This window comes from Pelodiscus sinensis, chromosome 10 (genome assembly GCF_052426305.1).
Source record: "Pelodiscus sinensis isolate ZL-2025 chromosome 10, ASM5242630v1, whole genome shotgun sequence".
Classification (NCBI taxonomy): domain Eukaryota; kingdom Metazoa; phylum Chordata; order Testudines; family Trionychidae; genus Pelodiscus; species Pelodiscus sinensis.
In genome coordinates, this window is record NC_143061.1 from 43,683,652 (window position 1) to 43,706,055 (window position 22,404).

At 44.4% G+C, this 22,404-nt stretch overlaps 1 protein-coding gene across 1 annotated transcript in view; it reads right to left on the reverse strand.

Moving 5' to 3' along the window:
- Window positions 1-22,404, reverse strand: part of CLSTN2 (calsyntenin 2) — an 824,440-nt gene that overhangs the window by 131,818 nt on the left and 670,218 nt on the right. The window contains exons 6-8 of the mRNA XM_075937529.2: window positions 18,762-18,947; window positions 2,595-2,843; window positions 1,899-2,020 (exon numbers count right to left, since the gene is read on the reverse strand). Coding sequence (XP_075793644.2) covers window positions 1,899-2,020; window positions 2,595-2,843; window positions 18,762-18,947 — 557 coding nt within the window. The remainder of the gene's footprint in view (window positions 1-1,898; window positions 2,021-2,594; window positions 2,844-18,761; window positions 18,948-22,404) is intronic.

Below are 22,404 nucleotides of genomic sequence, written 5' to 3' on the forward strand. Positions count from 1 at the left end.
CTAAGAAGTTAAAAGTGCTTGGCAGTCACAGACAGAAGGTTATGACACTTTAAGGTCAGTGGAAGGGTAAAAAGTGAAAGTTCATCTCTCTATGCAAAACATTAGCTTTGTGAGTCTTTCATTAACTTTAATGGAAGGCATAGGGTAAATATATTCCATACAGAAAAGAATCCCATCAATCTAAGAATAGATTGAGCAGCTTAATCTGCCTATGGCTAATGTTGCAGATGCTACTGTGCAGAGGCTTCAAAAGCTCTCTGTGTATTATAACTGTGGAGGCTACATCATATTCCAAAAAAAGGAAACACTACAACAAGAGCAATAGTGTAAAATCTTTTCAGTGCTCTGCCTTGACACGAGACTGGAGTTTGGGACTGAGTATTATTGGCTTCTTGCTATAGTTACATGGTTTCCCCCCGCCCCCTACATAAAAATGTGCAGGCCATTGTCTCTATGGGTCAGTGTCTGATACTATAGCATAATATGGAGGCCAAATTTTAAGTATAAAAATGGTTCTCTCTTCAGAATCAGGCATAGAGTTTTCCACCGAGCACTAAAAAGGGAAAGAAATAATATGCTAATTACTGGTTTGGATTCCCTTCCAATGGTATCTGCTCCTGCAGAGATTCCTTTACCTGAGTGAAACTCTTCAGCTTTCTCCAAAAACACAACTCAGATAATGACAATATGAATCTCAAACTGTCCATAAGGATTTATTCAATGGTCTGATATAAACAAATCCAGAGTCCAGTTAAAGATGTACATTACTATTGAATATAAGAGGGAAAATGTAATTGGAAAGCTGTTGCCATTTCTCTATTTCTAATTCTGTCTAATTTTTAGCCCCCTATCTGGAAAAGTGTGGAAATGACCAAACGCGTGTGAAGCAAAAAAAAAAAAATCACTGCAGTACAGCTGAAAAAGTTCTGACAGACTATTAAATGACTCCTTATCCATGGAGGATTCTAAGTCATTCTCTTCAGACGACCAAACAAACAAATGGAACACATAAGCTATGACTAAGCATTCAAGATTGTGGAGATGTTCATAAAAATATCTGTTGCTGTAGCAATTCAATTTCATGGTTTGATTTATAAATATTTATGTAACACTCATCACATAGTATAAAATTAAATCATTGTACAAGACCTTTAAGGTTGACCATTAATTAGTGTAAATTCATCCTTAGAGACATGTTAATGCTTCTTCATTTCAAGTAGACCAGAACTAACCCTCACCAAGACACCAGAAGTGAAAAACGAATGCTATGTCCATTAAACAGGTTCCTGTTACATATATTTGACAATGAGAACTCAGGGCAACCTTCTAAATCCATTTTAGCAGAAAAGTAAGGGATCAAACAATTAGCATAATGTTATACATACAGTGTGAATTTTACATTTTGTGTTCAAAAGTTCAAACGCTTGATTTAAGCAAATACTAGTCAGGGAAAGTACGTCTTTGCATCATCCTTATCTTGACTAGAATTAATAATTTTCTGGAAAGCAAATTTAAATTTCTGAATATTTTCTCCACAAAGTGTTCTTCATAATCAAGCAAAATTAAATATAAGAGAAACTGAATGCATAAGTCAACACAGACCGTCAATACTGTCTCCATATCAGCAAAGTGCTTATAGGTAAGATCTAAATCTGTTATCTTGTGCTGCTAAAACAGGCTTCTGGGGGTGAATGGAGGACTTTTTTGGAAATTACATTTACCACATTGGTCTCCCCCTCGCTCCCAGAGGTTGTCAGGAATAGGAATCAACACAAGACATCTGGATCTACAATCATAAAACTCCTCCAACCTCTGCGGGGTTCTTTCTTTAGAGGGCAATGGAAAGCCATACCACATAGCTGCAGGTTATATACAGATAATAAAAGGAGCCAAAATACCTGATCCAACTTCCAGTGGAACTCTGCCGGGCGAAATGTATCAGCCTGGTCAAAGTCTTTACGCAACAGAAACACCAGACGACAGTTGTGCACATAAAGAGCATAGTGATGTCGATTCATTTCTAAAAATATATAACAATAAATAGGCTTAAAACCGCGAAGGGTCATAATTACTTTGTCTAACTCAATTTGCCTCAATTAAAAATTCTGCCTGTATTAATAATATACACTTCAAACAAACAAATAATATTCCAGTTTAATTTCAGATTCATACCTCATTTTGGGTCTACTGAAAATTGAAGGGGCTTAGCACCTTCCTGGATTAGGTCCTATCCATTCAGTTTATGGATTAATTAGGTCAGCATAGTTTTCCAATTAATATTTAATCTAACTAATTTCAATTAAAACTTAGCATTAATTTCCCAATTCTAAATAATGGAAAATTGAAACGAATTTTCCCCATGTTGTCAAGTGCTTTTAACAAAATCGTCAGATGAGGATTGCATAAGTATTACAGAAACTTACACTGAACTCATGACCATCCAACTAAGGCATGTGTAAAAGTTTCAGACACAAAATTCAGGATTTATGGCTTCCTTTCAAAATATATTAACTGAAGGGAAGGAAAACTCCTCCTATGCCTCCTATGCCTCCTATGTGATCTCTGTCAAAAAATGTGAATATAAACAGACTTACCTGTCTTGTCAGAGTTGCAGAGAATGGTTTCTTTTTCAGCTCTCAGTCCTGGACTAGGTCCATGTTTCATCCACATAGTGATAGTGAATTGATCAGTTAAATTTTTTGGTACTATTCCATCAGGAATTTTAGCTCCTTGTTTTCCATCAAATTTAAAAATCAGGTCATTGTTGTCTATTAGAAGTCCTGCTGTCCAGTTAGTTGTTTCACTAGGAGTGGGTAATAAGTCAATGGCACCCGAGGATGCTCCTGCAGATGACATATAATGATGAGATAGTAATGAGGAAAGCTATTCTTTTTATAAGCTGGATTCTGACACCCTCACTCCTGTTCAGCAGCATCATATCCACTAATGTTCCTAGTGACTCCAGAATCAGAAAACCTTTGTATGGTTCAGGCCTGTAACGCAACCCACAATGCACAGAAATGTGTATTAGAAAATGTTTTAGAGGTTTTGGTTTTGATGTTGTGTTTTATTAAATTGGTGGTATTATATCCCCCAGATATGTCAGCCACACTGAGTACAACTGTATAGGCACTGTAGTGAGCGGAATGATTTAGAAAGTTCTATTATTATCTTAAACAGTTTAACATTATCTTATGTTTCACATCTGGTATTTCAGATACAATACTACCAAGGCAAGAAGAAAGTATTCTGTGTCCCAAAAGAAAGCTCAAAATCAACCCTTCCTGCTGGCCTTTGTATATAGCTCAGGGTAACGTGTTGTGATACAAGGTTTTATAGGCATGTGTTTGGGAGGACTGCATTAATTTCCTCCATGGACACATCACAGACAAAGTTGATAGATGTTAGTCGTGCTATCTTTATAAAATAGCACTGTAAAGATTCATAGCACTGTAAAATTTGCTTGTACTCCCATGGTAAAACCCTCAGGCCCCATCTACACCTAAAGTAAATAAGATAAATGTGGTGCCTGTTGTGATGTAATTAAGTGGAGCTGGCCCCCACAGTAGCTGCAACTAAGCTGATGGAAGAATTTTCCCACTGACATAGCTCCCAAGGTAGATGTAATGTACCAACATAAAACGGCCTTTCATTGCTGTATTAAGTGGCAGAGCTGCAGTGCTGCATGCTTAGCACTTGGAACAGAAACATACTCTCTGTATCCTATAATATATCCTTGATAGCTGTTACCATGAGTATCCCAATGCCTGCAGAGGGAGTGAAGAGATGCTTATGACTGAGGTCAATCAGTTGCCTTCTAAAAAGTGAATGATTAATGAAGTGGCTACACACTACCCAGTATTTCTTTGAGAGGCAATCTGAAAAAGAAAAATGGAAAATGCTACAGTGCAGTGGACATTAAGATGCTAGCAAAATGATTTAGAGGTATGTGGTTGTGGAAACATGATGTGGTTATCCCAGAAGAATGTGAACATTCCTGAATGCCTTTGTCAAGAAAAAGCGTCAAGGAAAAAAATCACCAAATGAATCAAAACGACTGAAATTGACGAGATGCCACCCCTAAAGGAGAAACACTCTCATCTCTAGAGTTGCATTCTGCATTTAGCTCTATGTGGGACCGTTTGCTAGCCAATTTTCTATTTATCTTATTACCACACTGCAATAATCAACATGGAGCTTTTGGATGGCATTTGTCACACTTAACAACTCTGAATTTCTTGGATATTTTCCCCACCCTTACGTTATTTCTAACAGACTTTCTTATTTAAAAAAAAATCTCATTTCAAAGTCATTTTCAAGTGACAGCATCATCAAAGCTAAAAATATATATTTGGAAGCTGTGCACAAGGACAAACTGTGTTTGTTTTATAAGCACTAACTGTGGATAGCACACCAGGTTGCATTGCCCAATACACAGATGTTATCTATTGGAAAACATCAAACTCTGTCTATCCAGATGGCACAATCTATAATAAACTTTGCAAATTTGTTTTTTTATTACTCAAGACACTTAAAAATATTTTACTTGCACATAGCACAAGTAACACTATCTTTTTCTAAAGGAATCAATCTTTGTTTTATGGATTCTTTTTAAACTTAAAAAAGGGCTTAGAAGTAATTTGTAAGAACTATGTACTAAAGAAAACTATATGTTTAAACTAAAAGAGATTTGTACTAAATAACTTATGGGATTAAAGAAAACGTTTCTTCCTCTTTATTAATCCTGCACCATGGTCAGAGGTAGCAATAAACATTTAGTAGGATAATCATGATAAGATCTAATTTTTTAGTTAAAGTGAAACCGTGAAAAAGTTCCCAAATGAAAAAATAAGCTTCCTAAATACCTTAGTAAAGCTCTAGTTCAGCAAAGCACTTAAGCAGGAGCCTAACTTAATGTGTCTGAAAGCATTGAGGCATCTCCAATGCTTAAAGTACCTTGCTGAATCAGGCCCCAAACTGACGGGTTCCAGTCAATCCCCCCATACTTGTTTGCAGATTTATTCCAAAAATAATGTTTGATTTGCATGTTCAGTATGAGTATGTCTAGACTGCATCCCTCTGTTGGCAGAGGGATGCAGATTAGGCAAGTCGACATTGCAAATGAAGTGGGGATTTAAATATCCCATGCCTAATTTGCATAAAAAAGGCCGCCATTTTTGACAACTCAGCTCTTTGTCGGAAAAAAGCGGCAGTTTAGAGGGGGATTTGTCATGAAAGGAAGACTTTTTCGAAAGATCCTGTAAACCTCCTTGCAGGAGTCATAAAGGCATATGTCAAAAAAGGCTTTCTTTTTCGACATATCCCCCTCTAGACTGCTGCTTTTTGCCAACAAAGTGCTGATTCGTCAAAAACGGTGGCCATTTTTATGCAAATTAGACACGGGATATTTAAATCCCCGCTTCATTTGCAATGTCGACCTGCCTAATCTGCATCCCTCTGCCGACAGAGGGATGTAGTCTAGACATACCCTAAGTGGCATCTCATGAAGCTTTATTGAGTTTTGACAGTTTACACAGGACTGCATTCAGTCCTGCTAAGTGATTGTTGAATCATTTACTGAGATGTTTCCTTCTTTAGTACAAGATATTTAATTCTCAACAATTACTTTGGAATCACCTGAATTTAATGTAATCCTAGAGAATATAAAAAATGAGTGGTAAGATGACTTTATATGTGAATTCAGATGTAATTGTCATTTGAAGCTCTCTCCTTTTGCAATTAATTTTTTATTCTGTATTGGAGAAAACAATCTCTAAAGTAATAAAATTTTTACCATTTGAAAGGGAATCTTGTCTGTGCTTATGCAACCGTCAGGGGTACTGAGTCAAATAACGAGCTCAAAGTCAACATGCAGGCAAGAATACATGTTCAGAAGAGGCATAGATGTAATCCTGTGCCATTGCTTTTGTGAGCGCTAGCAACTGCTCTCTGCTACAGCAACACAGTGCTCACCATAACTGCAGAGTATGTGGTGCAATAATGAAAGAGGTGTGGCTGCCCCAAAATAGCAACAAGTATGTTATCTACTGCAGGAGCCAGCAGCTTCCACAGCAACAGTGGCAGACACCTCCTCACTGAAGGGCCCCAACATTCTGCTCAGAGTATCAGACTTGTCTCACAAAGAGCCCACACTTCATTGCTGCCCAGGCTCTGGCAAGATTTACTGTCAACCTTTTAAAAACTTTTTGCTATTTTTCTGGACGGAAGGAGGGATATTTTAGATGTAGGTGGTTTCACACTCAGCAAACAACACAGTATGTCACTCCTCCCTTTACTAATGCTGACTCAAAGGCCTAATTCCACCCTCTGATGTACACAGGTCTTATAGACTTGGGTGCTACACAAGAGCCACAGCGTTTTAAGACCTGAAAGGATCATCTAGTCTGACTTCCTGCAAGTCATAGGCCACCAACAGCATCAGCACACTAAGCCCAACAACTGCAATTAAACCACAATATTACAGCCCACAGGAAATTAGACTGCCATGCACCACAGGCAGAGAATGGGAGGGCCCAGAGTGTGTCAGTGCCTAAGGTCAGTTGCAATGGCAGGGAAATGATTAAGTGAGAAACATCCAGATAACCCAAGTAGGTGACCCACACTCACGTATAGCATGGAATGGTGGAAACAACAACAAACCCCCCCCCCCTCCCCAAGGCTACTGCCAGCCTGACCCAGGGGAAAACTCCTTCCTGACTCCACACATAGCGATCAGTTACACCCCTGAGCACATGCACAAAAATCAGCCACACACTTGAGACAGAGAACACTTGGTGCCCACTCTAACCAATGTCCTGTCTCTAGCTGGAGCCACCCTGTATGCTTCAGAGGGTGGAGGTTAAAACAATCACAAACACAATACATGTGGGGAATTTGTGTGGCAGTGAGGAGTCCCTTTCTGAAACAGTAAAGCATGAGCTTTTAGCAACATAGGAAATAAACCAGAAATGAGCATCATTGCTGTTGAGCCTTGGTTCTCACCATTACAATTAACCCCATCATACTCAAATTTGTCCAACTCTTCCTTAAAACTAATTAAGTTGTTTGCCACCAGGACTTCTGGGAGGGGGATTGTTCTAGCACCTCACCGTATGGTAGTTAGACACCTTCTTCTTATCTCTAGCCTGAATTTGTACACATCCAACTTCTATCAATTTCTTCTTGAGCTAATATTGATGTTTAGCATATAAGCATGTCCACATGATTGGAGCACTAACTGGGACTGGAGAGACCTGGGTACAACTTTTTGCTCTACCACAGACTTCCTGGATGGTCTTACATAAATCACTTAATTCTTCTGTGCTTCTGTCAAATGGTGATATTAGCATTTCCGTATTATTTTATACAACTACATTTGGGAGGAAGGAAACAGTGGGATGATCATGGTCAATCCCTTTTTGTCCAACATTAACTGAATTGCTTAATCTAAATGTTATTTTAGTGGAGAATAAAAATTGGAAGGGGGTCTTTACTTTTGCAGAAGACAATAGATGATTTTTGTTCAAATTCCCTATATTTTAAAATGGATCAAGAGGCTGAGCTGAGGATTTGTTTTTTTAAAGCTCCTGTCATGCTAGTCTTTTCTAGAAATTACATTCCACACCTTGATTTTCAAAGTGGGAGTGAATCACTGGCATGCTGAATGGCAGGTATAAATGAACAGAAACATAAACGACTGCAGTTGAATGTCTTGTCCTTCTTCAGCAGTGGAATTCACTAGATGTCCACCAGATAAGGTAAGCAGTGAACACATGATTTGTCAATTGGGGCCTTAATTACAAAGGTTTGAGGGAGAGCGGTGCTTTATATGGCACAAGTGATTATTTCTCTGTAATCACTCAACTCTGCACTCACCCTGCAATCACACGATGCTTCACTGACATCAAGATAAGCAGGTTGTTCCTTTCAAAGAATTTATTTCTCAAACTATTGCAAGTAGCCAGGTCAATTGTGAGAGAAAATGGTTTTCTAAACAAAATTAAGCTGGTTTCATATGATCTCGCCTGAAGTAGAGACTGGTAGTAAATACTAAATATAGGCATCTGAACTATTTCAGATGCAATTTTGCTGCAATACTCCTTTTCTTTTATAACTCTTTCAATCAAACTCCTGTCATCAGTGTCTGTCTGGGTATGTCTACACTACAAAGTTAATTCGAACTAACGGATGTTAGTTCGAATTAACTTTGATAGGCGCTACACTAGCGCTCCGCTAGTTCGAACTTAATTCAAACTAGCGGAGCGCTTAGTTCGAACAAGGTAAACCTCATTCTACGAGGACTAAGCCTAGTTCGAACTTACTAGTTCGAATTAAGGGGTGTGTAGCCCCTTAATTCGAACTAGTGGGAGGCTAGCCCTCCCCAGGTTTCCCTGGTGGCCACTCTGGCCAACACCAGGGAAACTCTATTGCCCCCCTCCCGGCCCCGGACCCCTTAAAGGGGCACGGGCTGGTTACGGTGCCCGTGCAAGGTGCAAGCCAACCAGCATCCAGCTAGCAGACCCTGCACCTGGCACGGCTCGAGCCAGCCACCCAATGCCCCCCAGCCGTCCCCCTCTTCCCGGGACCAGGCTTCCGGCTCCCGGGAACTTGCCCGGGACCGCAAGAGGCGGGCACCCGCCTGGTCTAGTTCGGACATCGTGGACCTCGTCCACGATCTCCGCATTAGGCGCAGGAAAGTGACCATCTAGGGCAGGAGAGCTGCCAGCCTGGCCACCCAGGAGCAGGTGTGCATGAAAATCAAGGTGGTCTACTGAGACCCCCGACCCTGATCCCTGAGCTTACAATGGCCGTCCTGGGTCAGACCAAAGGTCCATCTAGCCCAGTAGCCTGTCTGCTGACAGCGGCCAACCCTAGGGACCCTGGAGGGGATGGACCGAAGACAGTGACCAAGCCATTTGTCTCGTGCCATCCCTCTCCAGCCTTCCACAAACTTTGGGCAGGGACACCTCTCCTACCCCCTGGCTAATACCACTCCATGGACCCAACCTCCATCACTTGATCTCACTTCCCTTTAAACTCTGTTCTAGTTCTAGCCTTCACAGCCTCCTGCAGCAAGGAGTTCCACAGGTTGACTCTTTGCTTTGTAAAGAACAACTTTCTGTTACTAGTTTGAAGCCTGCTACCCATTCCTTTACTTTGGTGTCCTCTAGTCCTTCTATTATGGGAACTAATGAAGAACTTTTCTTTATGCACACTCTCCAACCCACTCATGCTGTTATAGACCTCTATCCTATCCCCCCTCAGTCTCCTCTTTTCTAAACAGAAAAGTCCCAGTCTCTTTAGCCTCTGTTCATATGGGACCTGTTCCAAACCTCTGATCATTTTAGTTGCCCTCCCCTCTCCCAGCCTCTCTCTTCCCCTCTCCCACCTCCTTTTCCCAGTCTCCCTGAGTTTTGTTCAATAAAGAGAGATTCTATTTTTGACCACACGTTTTCTTTATTTTGTACATCAGGAAGGGGGGCTAGGGAAGGGTAAGTGGAAGGAGGTGAGGGAGGAATGGGGTACGAGCCCCCGATGGGGAGGACTGGTCTGGCTCTGCGGGCTTCTGGGGGTGGAAGCTCTCCTGCAGCCCCCCAATTGCCCCCTCTCCCCAGATGGCAGCCTGCGGCAAGTGCAGCCGGTCTGATGGCCGAGTGCTGTGATGTGCCCAGTGTGGGCACTCAGGGCACTCCGAGCCAGGACTGCTTTTCAAGTGGGGCACCTCTGAGAACTGTCTGTCCAGGGTGGGGGTCGGGTCCCTTTAAGCACAGCCCTCGGCTAGCCTGAGGCAGCAGCTCCACGCTCTAAGTCCTCATCTGATGCCCTGCCGGCACAGCTTCCGGCCATCCTTAACCCCGGTTCAGGGTCCACTTAATGTGGACATGCTAGTTCGAATTAGCAAAATGCTAATTCGAACTAGTTTTTTAGTCTGGATGCGTTAGTTCGAATTAGCTTAGTTCAAATTAACTAATTCGAACTAAGTTAGTTCGAATAAGTTAGTTCGAATTAGCGCTGTAGTGTAGACATACCCTCTTCTGTTTCTCACACCTACTCTTTATGAACATAGGAAATCCAGACATATGAGAATATCCCTGAGTCCATTTGATTCCCCCACCCCCATTTTACAATGAGATTTTGCATTCTACCTATTTTCTATTCTGAATTTAAAGATTCTATTGCTTTATATATGGGCCAGGAACAAGTCTCACCTAAGATAATAAAATATTGTTAGTCATTGAGTCTATCTTCCCAGACACTTTACTCTTTTGTTTATGATTATGCCTTTCTCTATCAGTTTTAGCTTGCAGATATTCTTCCTAGTAGTTAAGCTGGAATTAAAACATTAAATACTTATCAGTTACACAAGGAAAAATAGTCCTTTAAAATGTAGTTAACTCAAAAAGCAAACATTAGAAAGATTGGAAATATTTTTCAGGAGGTTATCTGAACTAAAAAGTATCGAAATTCACATCTAACCTTAACTCTGCCCCTTCTTCCTGCCAATCTTCCACCTTGCATCCCTGCTGTAGATGTCTACAGACTATGAGATGAAAACTACTGATCTATCAACAAGAGTAAAGTTTCCTAATTAGATCAACATCTCAGTTTTAATATTACTAATATGATGAAGATGGGTTTCTCAGGCTTTCCACAGAATCATAGAATACTAGAAGTGGAATGAACCTCAGGAGGTCTTCAAGTCTTCTACTATCCAACCTAAACTTCCCATGCTTTAATTTAAGCCCATTGCTTCTTGTCCTATCATCAGAGGTTAAGGAGAATAATTTTTTCTTCTTTCTCCTTGTAAACACCCTGTAACAGTTTGAAAACTGTTAACATTTTTGTTGCTCCTCTCTGGACCATCTCCAATTTCTCTACATCTTTCCTAAAATATAGCACCAAGAACTGGACACAATACTCCAGTTGAGGCCTTATCCTCGGAAGAATGATTTATTTTGTCTTGCTTACAACACTCCTGTTAATGCATCACAGAATAAGGTTTCATTTATTTCACAAGAGTGCCACACTGTTGATTCATATTTAGCTTGTGGTCCACTATGACCCCTAGATCCCTTTCTGCAGTACTTCTTCCGGGTATGTATACACTACAGCACTAATTCGAACTAACTTATTTCGAATTAGTTAATTCGAACTAAGCTAATTCGAACTAGTGCATCTAGACCTAAAAACTAGTTCGAATTAGCATTTTGCTAATGTAGTTTGGCACATTGAGTGGACCCTGTACCAAAGTTAAGGATGGCCGGAAGCAGTGCCGGCAGGGCATCAGGTTAGGACTTAGAGCATGGAGCTGCTGTCTCAGGCTAGCTGAGGGCTGTGCTTAAAGGGACCTGACCCCCACCCCGGACAGACAGTTCTCAGGGTTCCCCGCTTGCTTGTCTACCTCGAAGAGGGACAGCAAAGCAGTCCTGGCTTGGAGTGCCCTGAGTGCCCTCACTCGGCACATCACAGCACTCAGCCATCAGCCCGGCTGCACTTGCCGCAGGCTGCCATCCGGGGTGGTCAATTGGGGGGCTGCAGGAGAGTTTCCACCCCAAGGAGCCCGCAGAGCCACCCCAGTCCTCCTCATCGGGGGCTCGAACCCCATTCCTCCCTCACCTCCTTCCACTTACCCCTTCCTAGCCCCCCTTCCTGATGTACAAAATAAAGGACACGTTTGGTCAAAAATAGAAACTCTTTATTTAACAAAACTGGGGGAGACTGGGAAAAGGAGGTGGGAGAGGGGAAGAGAGAGGGTGGGAGAGGGGAGAGGGAAACCTGGGAGGAGGGAGCTGGAAGGGGGAAGCCAGGAGAACAAGGAGGAGGGGAAGTATCAAACTATGGTACGCCATATCTTCAGTACTGTGTACAGATGTGATCTCCTCACCACAGAAAAGATATTTTGGCCTTGGAAAGGGTTTTGAAAAGGGCAACTAAAATGATCAGGGGTTTGGAACAGGTCCCATATAAAGAGAGGCTAAAGAGACTGGGACTTCTCAGCTTAGAAAAGAGGAGACTGAGGGGGGATGTGATAGAGGTCTCTAAAAGCATGAGTGGTGTGGAGAGGGTGCATAAAGAAAAGTGCTTCATTAGTTCCTACTATAGAAGGACTAGAGGACACCAAATGAAATTAATGGGTAGTAGGCTTCAATCTAATAACAGACAGTTCTTCACAAAGCAAATAGTCAACCTGTGGAACTCCTTGAGACTGGAGGCTGTGAAGGCTAGAACTAGAACAGAGTTTAAAGAGAAGTTAGATAAAGTCATGGAGGTTGGGTCCATGGAGTGGTATTAGCCATGGGGTAGAAATGGTGTCCCTGGCCTCTGTTTGTGGAAGGCTGGAGATGGATGGCACGAGACAAATGGCTTGGTCATTGTCTTCGGTCCATCCCCTCCAGGGTCCCTAGGGTTGGCCGCTGTCGGCAGACAGGCTACTGGGTTAGATGGACCTTTGTTCTGACCCAGTACGGCCATTCTTATGTTCTTATGTTCTAAGCTCAGGGCTCAGGGCTCAGGGCTCAGGGGTCTCACTGGACCACCTTGATTTTCATGCAAACCTGCTCCTGGGTGGCCAGGCTGGCAGCTCTCCTGCCCTAGACGGCTACTTTCCTGTGCCTAGTGAGGAGGTTGTGGACGTTGGACGCCTCCCTCCAAACCTGGATGAGGTCCATGATCTCCTCACTAGACCAGGCGGGTGCCCGTCTCTTGCGGCCCGGACAGGCTCCTGGGAGCTGCCAGCCTGGTCCCGGGAAGAGGCGGAGGGCTGGGTGGCAGCGGGTGGCTGGCTCGTGCCCTGGCAGGTACAGGGTCTGCTGGCTGGGTGCTGGCAGGCTTGCACCTGGCACGGGCACCGTAGCCAGCCCGTGCCTCTTTAAGGGCTCCGGGGCCGGGAGGGGGGCAGACGAGTTTCTCTGGTTGTGACCAGAGTGGCCACCAGGGCAAGCTGGGGAGGGCTAGCCTCCCACAAGTTCGAATTAAGTGGCTACACAGCCCTTAATTCGAACTACTTAATTCGAATTAGGCGTTAGTCCTCGTCGAATGAGGTTTACCTAGTTCGAATTAAGCGCTCCACTAGTTCGAATTAATTTTGAACTAGCAGTTTGCCCATGTAGCACTTATGAAAGTTAATTTGAACTAACGACTGTTAGTTCGAATTAACTTTGTAGTGTAGACATACCCTCCTAGACAGTCATTTCCCATTCTGTATGTGTGAAATTGATTGTTCCTCCCTAAATGGATTCTATTGAACTTCACCCTGCTCATGTCAGACCGTTTCTCCAGTTTGTCCAGATCATTTTGAATTATATCCCTATCCTTCAAAGCACTTGCAATCCCTCCCAGTTTTGTATCATATGCAAACATCATAAGCATACTCTATGTCATTATATAAATCACTGATGAAGTTATTGAACAGAACCTGTCTCGACTCCGCTTGTTATGACTATCTAGCATGACTGGGAACCATTGATAACTACTCTCTGGGTGTGTCTAGACTACAGGGTTTTGTCGGCAGAATACGGCAGTTTTATCGACAGCGGTAAACCTCATTTTACCAGGAATAATGCCTTTTTTTCGAAAGTACTCTTTTGAAAAAATGTGGTATTGCATGGAAACTGTGCTTTTTCAAAAGAGAGCATCTAGACTTTCTTTCAAAAAAGCAGCTTGCTTTTTTGACAATACCGATCATAGTCTAGACGCTCTTTTTTGACAGAGGCTTTGTTGACAGTATTTGTTGACAAAGCTTCTGTCAAAAAAGGCTTGCAGTCTAAGCGTAGCCTCAGAGAACAATTATCCAACCTTATACTAGCTTTATCTAGGTTGTATTTCACTCGTTTATTGATATGAAAGTCATGTGAGAGTGTATTAAATGTTTTACTAAAGTCTAGGTCAGGAGTCAGCAATCTTTCAGAAGTGGTGTGCCAAGTGTGACGGACCCGGCAGGGTCTGCACTCACCCCAGGGTGGGAAGTGCTGCCCCCCGGCACCAGGCGGGTGGGCAGGCGGCCCGGGAGATGGGGGCAACCCCGCTCGGGCAGAAACCCGACGCGGGGAGACGCGCCCTGCCCCCCACTGGGGGAGGCGGGGCCGGGAGCATCTGCGGCAGGCGGGCCGGGTGCCCGAGCGTCGCGCCGGCCGGGCGGGGTCGCGCAGGGCTGGAGGCAGTGTGGCAAGCCCAGGCCCCCACGTGAGGGAGCGTGAGGAGACCCGGGGGGTGGAGCCAACGTCCCCGGCATCTTTTCCCAGGCTGCTTGAAAAGCGGCCGGGCAGAGCAGCTAGAGGCGGCACCCGGAGGAGCCGCCAACGATCCCGCTGCCAGGCGGAACCCCCCCCCCCGTTGGAGGACCAGAGGGTCAGCCCCAGAACCCCCAGGACGGCAGCTGGACGGGGCCGACGCTTCGGGTGGGGTAAGCGCCTCTGGCAGGCACGCCGACAGGGCAGACGGGAGCGGGGAGTGGAAGGAGCCCGGGGCAGGGCCCTTCTGGAGACTGTGGACAGGTGCGTTACGGGGATAGTCCCCACCTGTCATGGGAGGAACGCCTCCGTTGTTCCTCCACTTAGGGCCCCGGGCTGGGACCCAGTGGAGAGGGTGGGCCCAGGTTCCCCACACCCCGTCCCCCCATGCATAGTTTCGACCCGCCCCGCAAGTCATGTCAGAGCCACCCATGGCTTGGCCAACGACGGGCAATTGAAACTGCGCAGTGAGACGCTCAATACACCGTATCCCCCTCCCGGCTCGGACCTCGCCTCCGGACAGGCCGCCAGGAGCCTCCTCCCTTCCCCCCTTTGGTTGTACTGGCCGACTGGACCCAGGGACCCCCTCCCACCCCGGGAGGGCCAGGACAGCGAGTTCGCCGAACCCCGGTCCGGGTCTCCAGCTGGGTGATCGCACTCGTACCCGGGACAGTAATGGGAAACCCCAGACGGCGGGTCCGCTCAACCCCTCTGCCCGGCCGGTAGGGGGCGCTCGCACCCATAAGAAGCCATCACACCAAGATTTAACTTATTCTCTTCTATTTATGGATCTGTATGCTGGGGACAGGAGAGGGTAGGGGCAGGCTGGGTACAGTGACCATATTTTCTGAACCAACTGCAGCTAGGGAGAATGATTTAATTTAAGATTTAAGATTAAGCATTTTAACTTTTTCATGTTAGTTTATCAAAGTTCATTTTAAATAAAGTAAAATATTAATTTATGTCCAACCCAAAAGGTTTCAATGTTTTCTTTATTTATGGCAGGAGTGGGGAATCTTTTTTGAGTCAGAGGCCACTGACCCACAGAAAAATCAGGTGGGAACCACATCAGTGAGGAGCAAAACAAACTAACCCCCCCAACCCCCACCTCCTCCCGAGGTTCAGGGCTTCTCATAGCCCAGAGTTACTGGGGTTCCAGAGTTAGTGGATTTTGTGGATCTTCTTAGGCGCTGGGGTAGGGACAAAAATGAGGGTAGGACAGGGCTAGGGATGCAGGATCTGCGCATGAGGTGGGGTACAGGAGTGGGTGAGGAGAGCAGAGTGTGGATGGGAGTTTGACCGCAGGAGAGGGTGGGGGGGTGGGGATACGAGAGGGAGTTCTGGGCAGGAGGAGGTTGCGGGAGTACCACAGAAAAGGTGAGAGGGTGAGAATGCAGCCAAATAGCTAGTTGGGGAGGGAGGCAAAGAAGTGGGGAATGAAGGAAAGTGCAGCTTCTGCAAAGTAAAATTGTACCCCCTTCATATCTTCCCTCTGCTCCAGTCCCACTCCTCTCAGCCCCATGATCCACCCCCTCAGCCTGATCCCTAGCATCATCCCATCACCTTTAGTGCAACCCTTGCCCTTCCCATCCTGCCCCCGCAGCCTCCTCCACCCCCTTGTATCTCCATGTCTCTGTGCCCTCAGAATGCATACTGGCAGGGCAGCCACCCTGGGCCTCATAGCCCCCCAGGAGCATTGCTGGGATGAGAAGGAGCCCGGAGCGGGGAGACAGAATCACTTCCCTGCCTGGCCCAGCCCTTTGCCAGGGCTCACTCTCACCCGTAGGCTGCTGCTCTGGGGTTGGGGCGGGCACAGTCCTGGTTTCAGCCTGGCTAGGCACTGGGGAAGGGGATCCCTGCCCCAGTGCACACCCCATGGGGAGCAAGGCAGTTCAGGTTGGACCTCGGCTCCCCACATAGGTGACAGGCTACCCAGCCTGGGATCTGCAGAGCAGCTATAGCCCTGCCCCCTCCCAGAGCAGTGAGCAGAGCCAGGGGGAGTGTTAACCCCTTAGCTCCTGGGAGCTGCACACCTAGACTGGGCAAGGGCAGCCCCAGGGATGTGGAGCCCAGTGCAGAGTCACATGGAGCCTAGTGCCCACTCCGTTTGCTGGGCCACCCAGGCCCCAACATGCCTACACCTATTCCCCCCATCCCCTCCCCTGCTTGCTGTTCCAGCAGAAGGTGGAGCTGGTTCTCCAGCCTGCAGCTGCACAGCAACCACAAGGCTCCAGCTGCTACCGGGGTGGAGTGGGAGGAGCTCCTGACACATATGCCACTCAAAATTGGCTTGCGTGCCACTTATTGCATGTATGTTGTAGGTTGCCAACCCCTAGTCAAGGAATACCGTGTCTACTTATTCGCCCTTACCCACAAGGATTGTTATCCTAACAAAGAAAGCTATCAGGTTGGTTTGACATGACTTCTTATTTACAAGTCCCTACTGACTGTTATTTATCACCTTACTATCTTCTAGATATTTGCTGATGGATTCCTTAATTATTTGCTCCATTATCATTCTGGCATAGAAATTAAGCTAACTGGTCTGTAGTTTCCTGGGTTGTCCTTATTTCCCTTTTTATAGAGGGGCACTATATTTGCCCTTTTCCAGTCGTCTGAAATCTCTCCTGACTTCCATGACTTTTAAAAAAATGAGAGCTAATGGCTCAGATATCTCCTCTTATCAGCTCCTTGAATACAGGCAGTCCCCGGGTTACGTACAAGATAGGGACTGTAGGTTTGTTCTTAAGTTGAATTTGTATGTAAGTCGGAACTGGTACATATTGTAGGGGAAACTCTAGCCAAACATTTCTCCAGAGCTCAGTTTTATTCTCCCACACCTCACTTCCCTCAGTCCTTTATTCTCAAGCTAAGGTGTCTGCTGAGAAAAGCCGCTCCACGTCTCCCTGGTCTGCTGGGGGGAAGCAGCTAGTGCGGGGTTGCCTCACCCCGTTTGTAAGTAGGGATCCGATGTAAGTCAGATCCATGTAACCTGGGGACTGCCTGTATTCTGATGCATTTTTATCAGGCCCTGGTGACTTGAAGACATCTAACTTTTTAAAGTAATTTTTAATTCAGTCTTCTTCATCTGAACCTAGCTCCTTTTCTCCAGCATTCACTATTGTGGGCATCCAATCACCACCAAACTTTGTAGAGAAACCAGAAACAAAAAAGTTATTAAGCTTCTCTGTCATTTCCACATTTTCTGTTATTGTTTTTCCCTCCTCATTGAGCAATGGGCCTACCCAGTCCTTGGCCTTCCTCTTGCTTCTAATAAATTTGTAGAATGTGTTCTTGTTACTCATTATGTCTCTAGCTAAATTTGAGCTAATTTTGTACCTCTGCCTTTCTAATTTTGCTCCCACATATTTGTGTTATTTATTTATAGCCAATCTTTGCACAATGACCTTGTTTCCAATTTTCATAGGACTCCTTTTTTAATGTTAAATGCTTAGATTATTCATAGAATCAAAGAATCATAGGGTTGGAAGAGACCTCAGGAGATCATTGAATCTAACCCCCTGCCTAAAGCAGGACCAGTCCCAACTAAATCATCCCAGATAGGACTTTGTCAGGCTGGGACTTAAAAACCTCTAGGGAAGGAGATCCCACCACTTCCCTAGGTAACCCATTTCAGTGCTTCACGACCCTCCCAGTGAAATAGTTTTCCTAATATCCAATCTAGACCGCTCCCACCACAACTTGAGACAACTGAGACCATTGCTTCTCCTTCTGCCATCTGTCACCACTGAGAACAGTTTCCATCCTCTTTGGAACCTCCCTTTAGGAAATTGAAAGCTACTATCAAACACATCCTCACTCTTCTCTCCTGAAGAGTAAATAAGCCCAAAGACCTCACCCTCTCCTCATAAGTCATGTGCTCCAGCCCCCCTTATCATTTTTGTTGCCCTCTGCTGGACTCTTTTTAATGCATCCACATCCTTTCTGTAAAGGGGGGCCCAAAACTGGATACAGTACTCCAGATGTGGCTTCACCAGCGCTGAATAAAGGGGAATAATCACTTCCCTAGATCTGCTGGCAATGCTCCTATTAATCCAGTCCAATTTGCTATTAGCCTTCTTGGCTAAAAGGGCACACGGTTGATTCATATCCAGCTTCTCATCCATTGTAATCCCCAGGTCCTTTTCTGCCAAACTGCTGTTTAGCCAGTCGGTCCCTAGCCTGTAGCTGTGCTTAGAATTCTTTTGTCCAAAGTACAGGACTCTGCACTTGAAAGGAATGAAGGGAAGGGATGAGAAGAAAAAACGAAGGAGAGAAAATAAAGAGGGGAAGAGAGAGAGGAGAGGAGAACTGAAAGTAAGATAGGAATAAGAAACAGAGAAAGAATGGAAAAGAAAGAAGCAGGAGCTACCTCTGATGTCACAGCTATACCATCTTTTTAATTCCCTTGGGTTCCTGCCAGTTAGCTACAATGAGCCTGGTCATAAGTAAAACCACATATACAGTAGCTCTTTGGTCTCTGTGTTTATGGACAGAAGAAACTAAGAAATAAATTGAACACCAAGCACATACCACATAATTTTTGTAGTGATTTCTCTGAGTATGTTTCTCGGTCACAGCCTTTTCCAATGTAATTGGTTTGAAGTTCAATGGTGGTTTGGATAGAGGAAACAGGTCCATCGCAGGTTTCCAGACGAATGCTGGGAAACAAAGGTATGCTGCCAGAGCCAGGCTTATACTCAATACGCTTGTTCCAGTCTGAAAAATAAAAATAAATGCTCAGTACAGAGACATTAAAAAAGAGGACTTACTGATTTATATTGGAAGAATTCCCTGAATTGTATTAGATAAGAGCAAAGAGAATAGTCAGAAGAGGCCATTGGAGAACAGTGCTGGAGACAGTGATTAGACCAAACACAGAGCTGATGTTATGGAGACAATTTTATTTTGGCAAAAAATAATGCAGCAGGATATGCAGTGGGGATTCATGAAGAACTGTTTTATGGCAGGGCTTTTAGCTCAGATTTATTTGCTTAACACAGAGTGGGGTTTTAGTTGAGTTACACTGAACCACATATCACAGGCACATAACAGGAGACCTGAACGGACAACAATGTGACATGTACATTTTAAATAAACCACGTTGTCTAACAATGATGAAATAAGCTTGATGGGCTTTGAAGACTGAATTCTTGTTGATTTGTAAAATGTCACTGCTTTGCCCTGCCAGCTCAATACATTCATTCCTCGGACAGAGACCACAAAGTTGAACCCAGGCATCAACGAATTAATTGCCCTTTTATTTTAAAAGATGTTACCCAGTTGGTAAAAATGCATTCTGTAAGTCTTCTGATAAGCAACACTAATATATCCCAGTTCAGATTTGCAATGGCATTGCTTAATCATATTCTCAGGAATGAGATTGTCAATCATGCCAAATTATGACAGAACTGGATGTTCTGTGCACTGAGCAAATGTCTGCGAAGGACTACGTTATGAAGACCACCAGCCTTTTTTGACTCATGATTAAAAGCTTTTCTACTCTAGTCTGCAGATGTGAAAGGCCAATGTGCCCATCCACAATTCCCCCTTTCTTCCCTGCCAAATGCTGTCTTTGTTCCCTGAAGTACTAAGAAGGGAAAGCTACAGATAAAGGGGCTCTGCAGGCTTATCGGCAGACCTGGCTAATCCATTCTTTGTTTACCCAGCTGTCTCACGACTGAGAAGATTTAAGCAGTTACCAATCTTACAGCACATGCTGTATGTGCCACTGACCTTTTCAACTGAAATGTTTAGTTTTAAAATCTGAGTAAATATGGTGTTTTCAAACTGTTTTAGGGATTAGTGTGTTCTGATTTACTGATCCACCCAAGCACAGATGTATTAAAAGTAAGAAAAATGAGTGTGTTTCAGATATATTTCCAAATTACTTTTCAGACAAATATACTTTTTTAGGTACATAATTTAAAACAAATCAAAGTAAAGGTGTCACATTAATGTTGAGATTAAACAGTTAATTCTTTTAAAGTCATAGGCCTTGCTTAATCAATGTTCGCCTAATCTGAACATCTGGGTATTTGGAAGATTTTACAGACAGAGAAATCTTGTAATGTGCATAGCTCTCTAGCTGCTCAGGAGTATTTTTAGCCTCAGCAAAAGTGAGTCTTTGCTAGTAGAATAACATTCAATCAAACCTGATTAAAGGGAATGTACCATCCAAGAAAGGTCTCTTGATTAGGTGGTACAGACAAAAGTATCCAGTTCAGTAATGAAATGGACTTTCACTTAGTTTATAGTGAATCTTAACTCTAGTCATGCTTTACTCCACTCTAAATAGGACAACTCCTTGGACCAAGCAATTTATTCCATGGGATGAATAAAGAAATAAGCCTAGAACTGCTTTCCAGAACATACTCTCCAGAAAGCCTCTTGCTATTGCTGATTTGGGATGCTGAATTTGAGACACCTTAAAAGAGACTGGTTTTCCAAAAATTCTAAGCATCCGGTCTCTGAAAAGTTAATCTTTTTAAGGAGCCTCATGATCAGCACCAAAAAACCACTAGCCATTTCTAAAAATTGACTTAATCTATCAGATTTTCTGATAAATACTTGGTTTCTTGCCAGAGAAAGAGCATAGGGTATGTCTACACTAGCTCATTAATTCGAGCTAGGTTGGCAAATCAGGGAACCGGGGTTGCAAATGAAGCCCGGGATTTAAATATCCTGGGCTTTATTTGCATGTTCCTGTCTGGCCGCCATTTTTAAATCCCCCTTAGGCCGAATGAACTGCCTGCGGCTACATGAGGCAGTTTAAAGTTAATCCAAACTAAGTCCTTAGTTCGGATTAACTGTTACTCCTCGTGGAATGAGCATAAGACTGGCATAGGGCTTTGGGAAGAACACGGGTAAGAAAATGTCCTGGTTACCACGGAAATGGGAGAGCACCTTAAGCAGAAAGGCTGGGTGGGGATGGATTTGCACCTTTTCTTTTTTTAAAAAACCCAAACATGTACAGAGGTTCAGAAGCGAGAGCTCAGAACTCTGAAACCAGTCTGGTTGAGGTTACAGTCACTATGAATGCTACTTTCTAAGAAAGGTAGGACAAAGAACAAGTAGCCCAGGAATCAAGGGAGGGCTCATGAGCCGGGACAGGACCAGGTGTTTAATTTGGGGGTATAACTCTTCCAGACCCTTGTGAAAACCCCTGCTGAGGGGTTAGTGAAGAGGGATCTGTCACCCACCCCATGGTAGAAGGCTGAAGTGGCAGACAAGTGGACCCTGATGAGCCAGTCCCTGGTACTTCAGGTACAAAAGATAATTAGCACCAAGGGCATGGTCGCCTCCAAGGGCGAGTACCCCTCTGAAAGGACCAAGTGAGAAGTGTTGACAAAGTACATTGTCCTAATGGTGGGTTTTCTGCTACCCAACTGGACCTCCCTAAATGAGTCAGATCACTGAAGCTCAAAAAGGTTCAGACAAGGATTTTCCAGACCATGAACTGGAGGGACAGAAGATTGGGGTGCTGCAATCGGTTGTGGTTCTGGGTGAGAAGGTCAGGATAGAGTGGCAGGGCTATTGCTGCATCCACCAAGCAGCATTGTGAACCAGCAGGCAGTCTGACCTTGAAATGTGAAAAAAAAAATCTGCTATGGAGCCTGGGTTATGGTTCCGGAGTTGATAGTGCTGGGGTTACCCACTATCTTGATGGTGTCCTGCCAAGGAATGCAGCAAAGTATGGTGACTGCTAGTCTTCTTGGCCAGAGAGAGGCCTCTGTCTGACCTGCACTTCTTGTATTGCACCGGGAAATGAGAGCGGTGCTGCACTGAGGAACTGGCCTTATGGGCTGGGGACCAGTGCCAGTGTTTCTTACGTCCCTCTTTCTGCATAGAAGATGAGTCATGCACCAAGGCTGTTGTGCTGCATACTGAGACCTGCACGAAGAGGCTGCATCTGAGTCCAGCACTGAAACTCTAAGGGTGTGTCTAGACTACAGAGTTTTGTCGACAAAAGTGGACTTTTGTCGACAAAACTATACCTGCATCCACACTACCGCTGAGTTCTGTCGACATAACGTCGACAGAACTCAGCAGTTTTGTCGACGTATGTAAACCTAATTTTACGAGGAATAACACCTTCTGTCGACAGAGTTTCAGTCGACAGAAGGTGTTATTGAATGGAAACTGTCCTTTGCGTCCAGACTACCATGTCGACAAA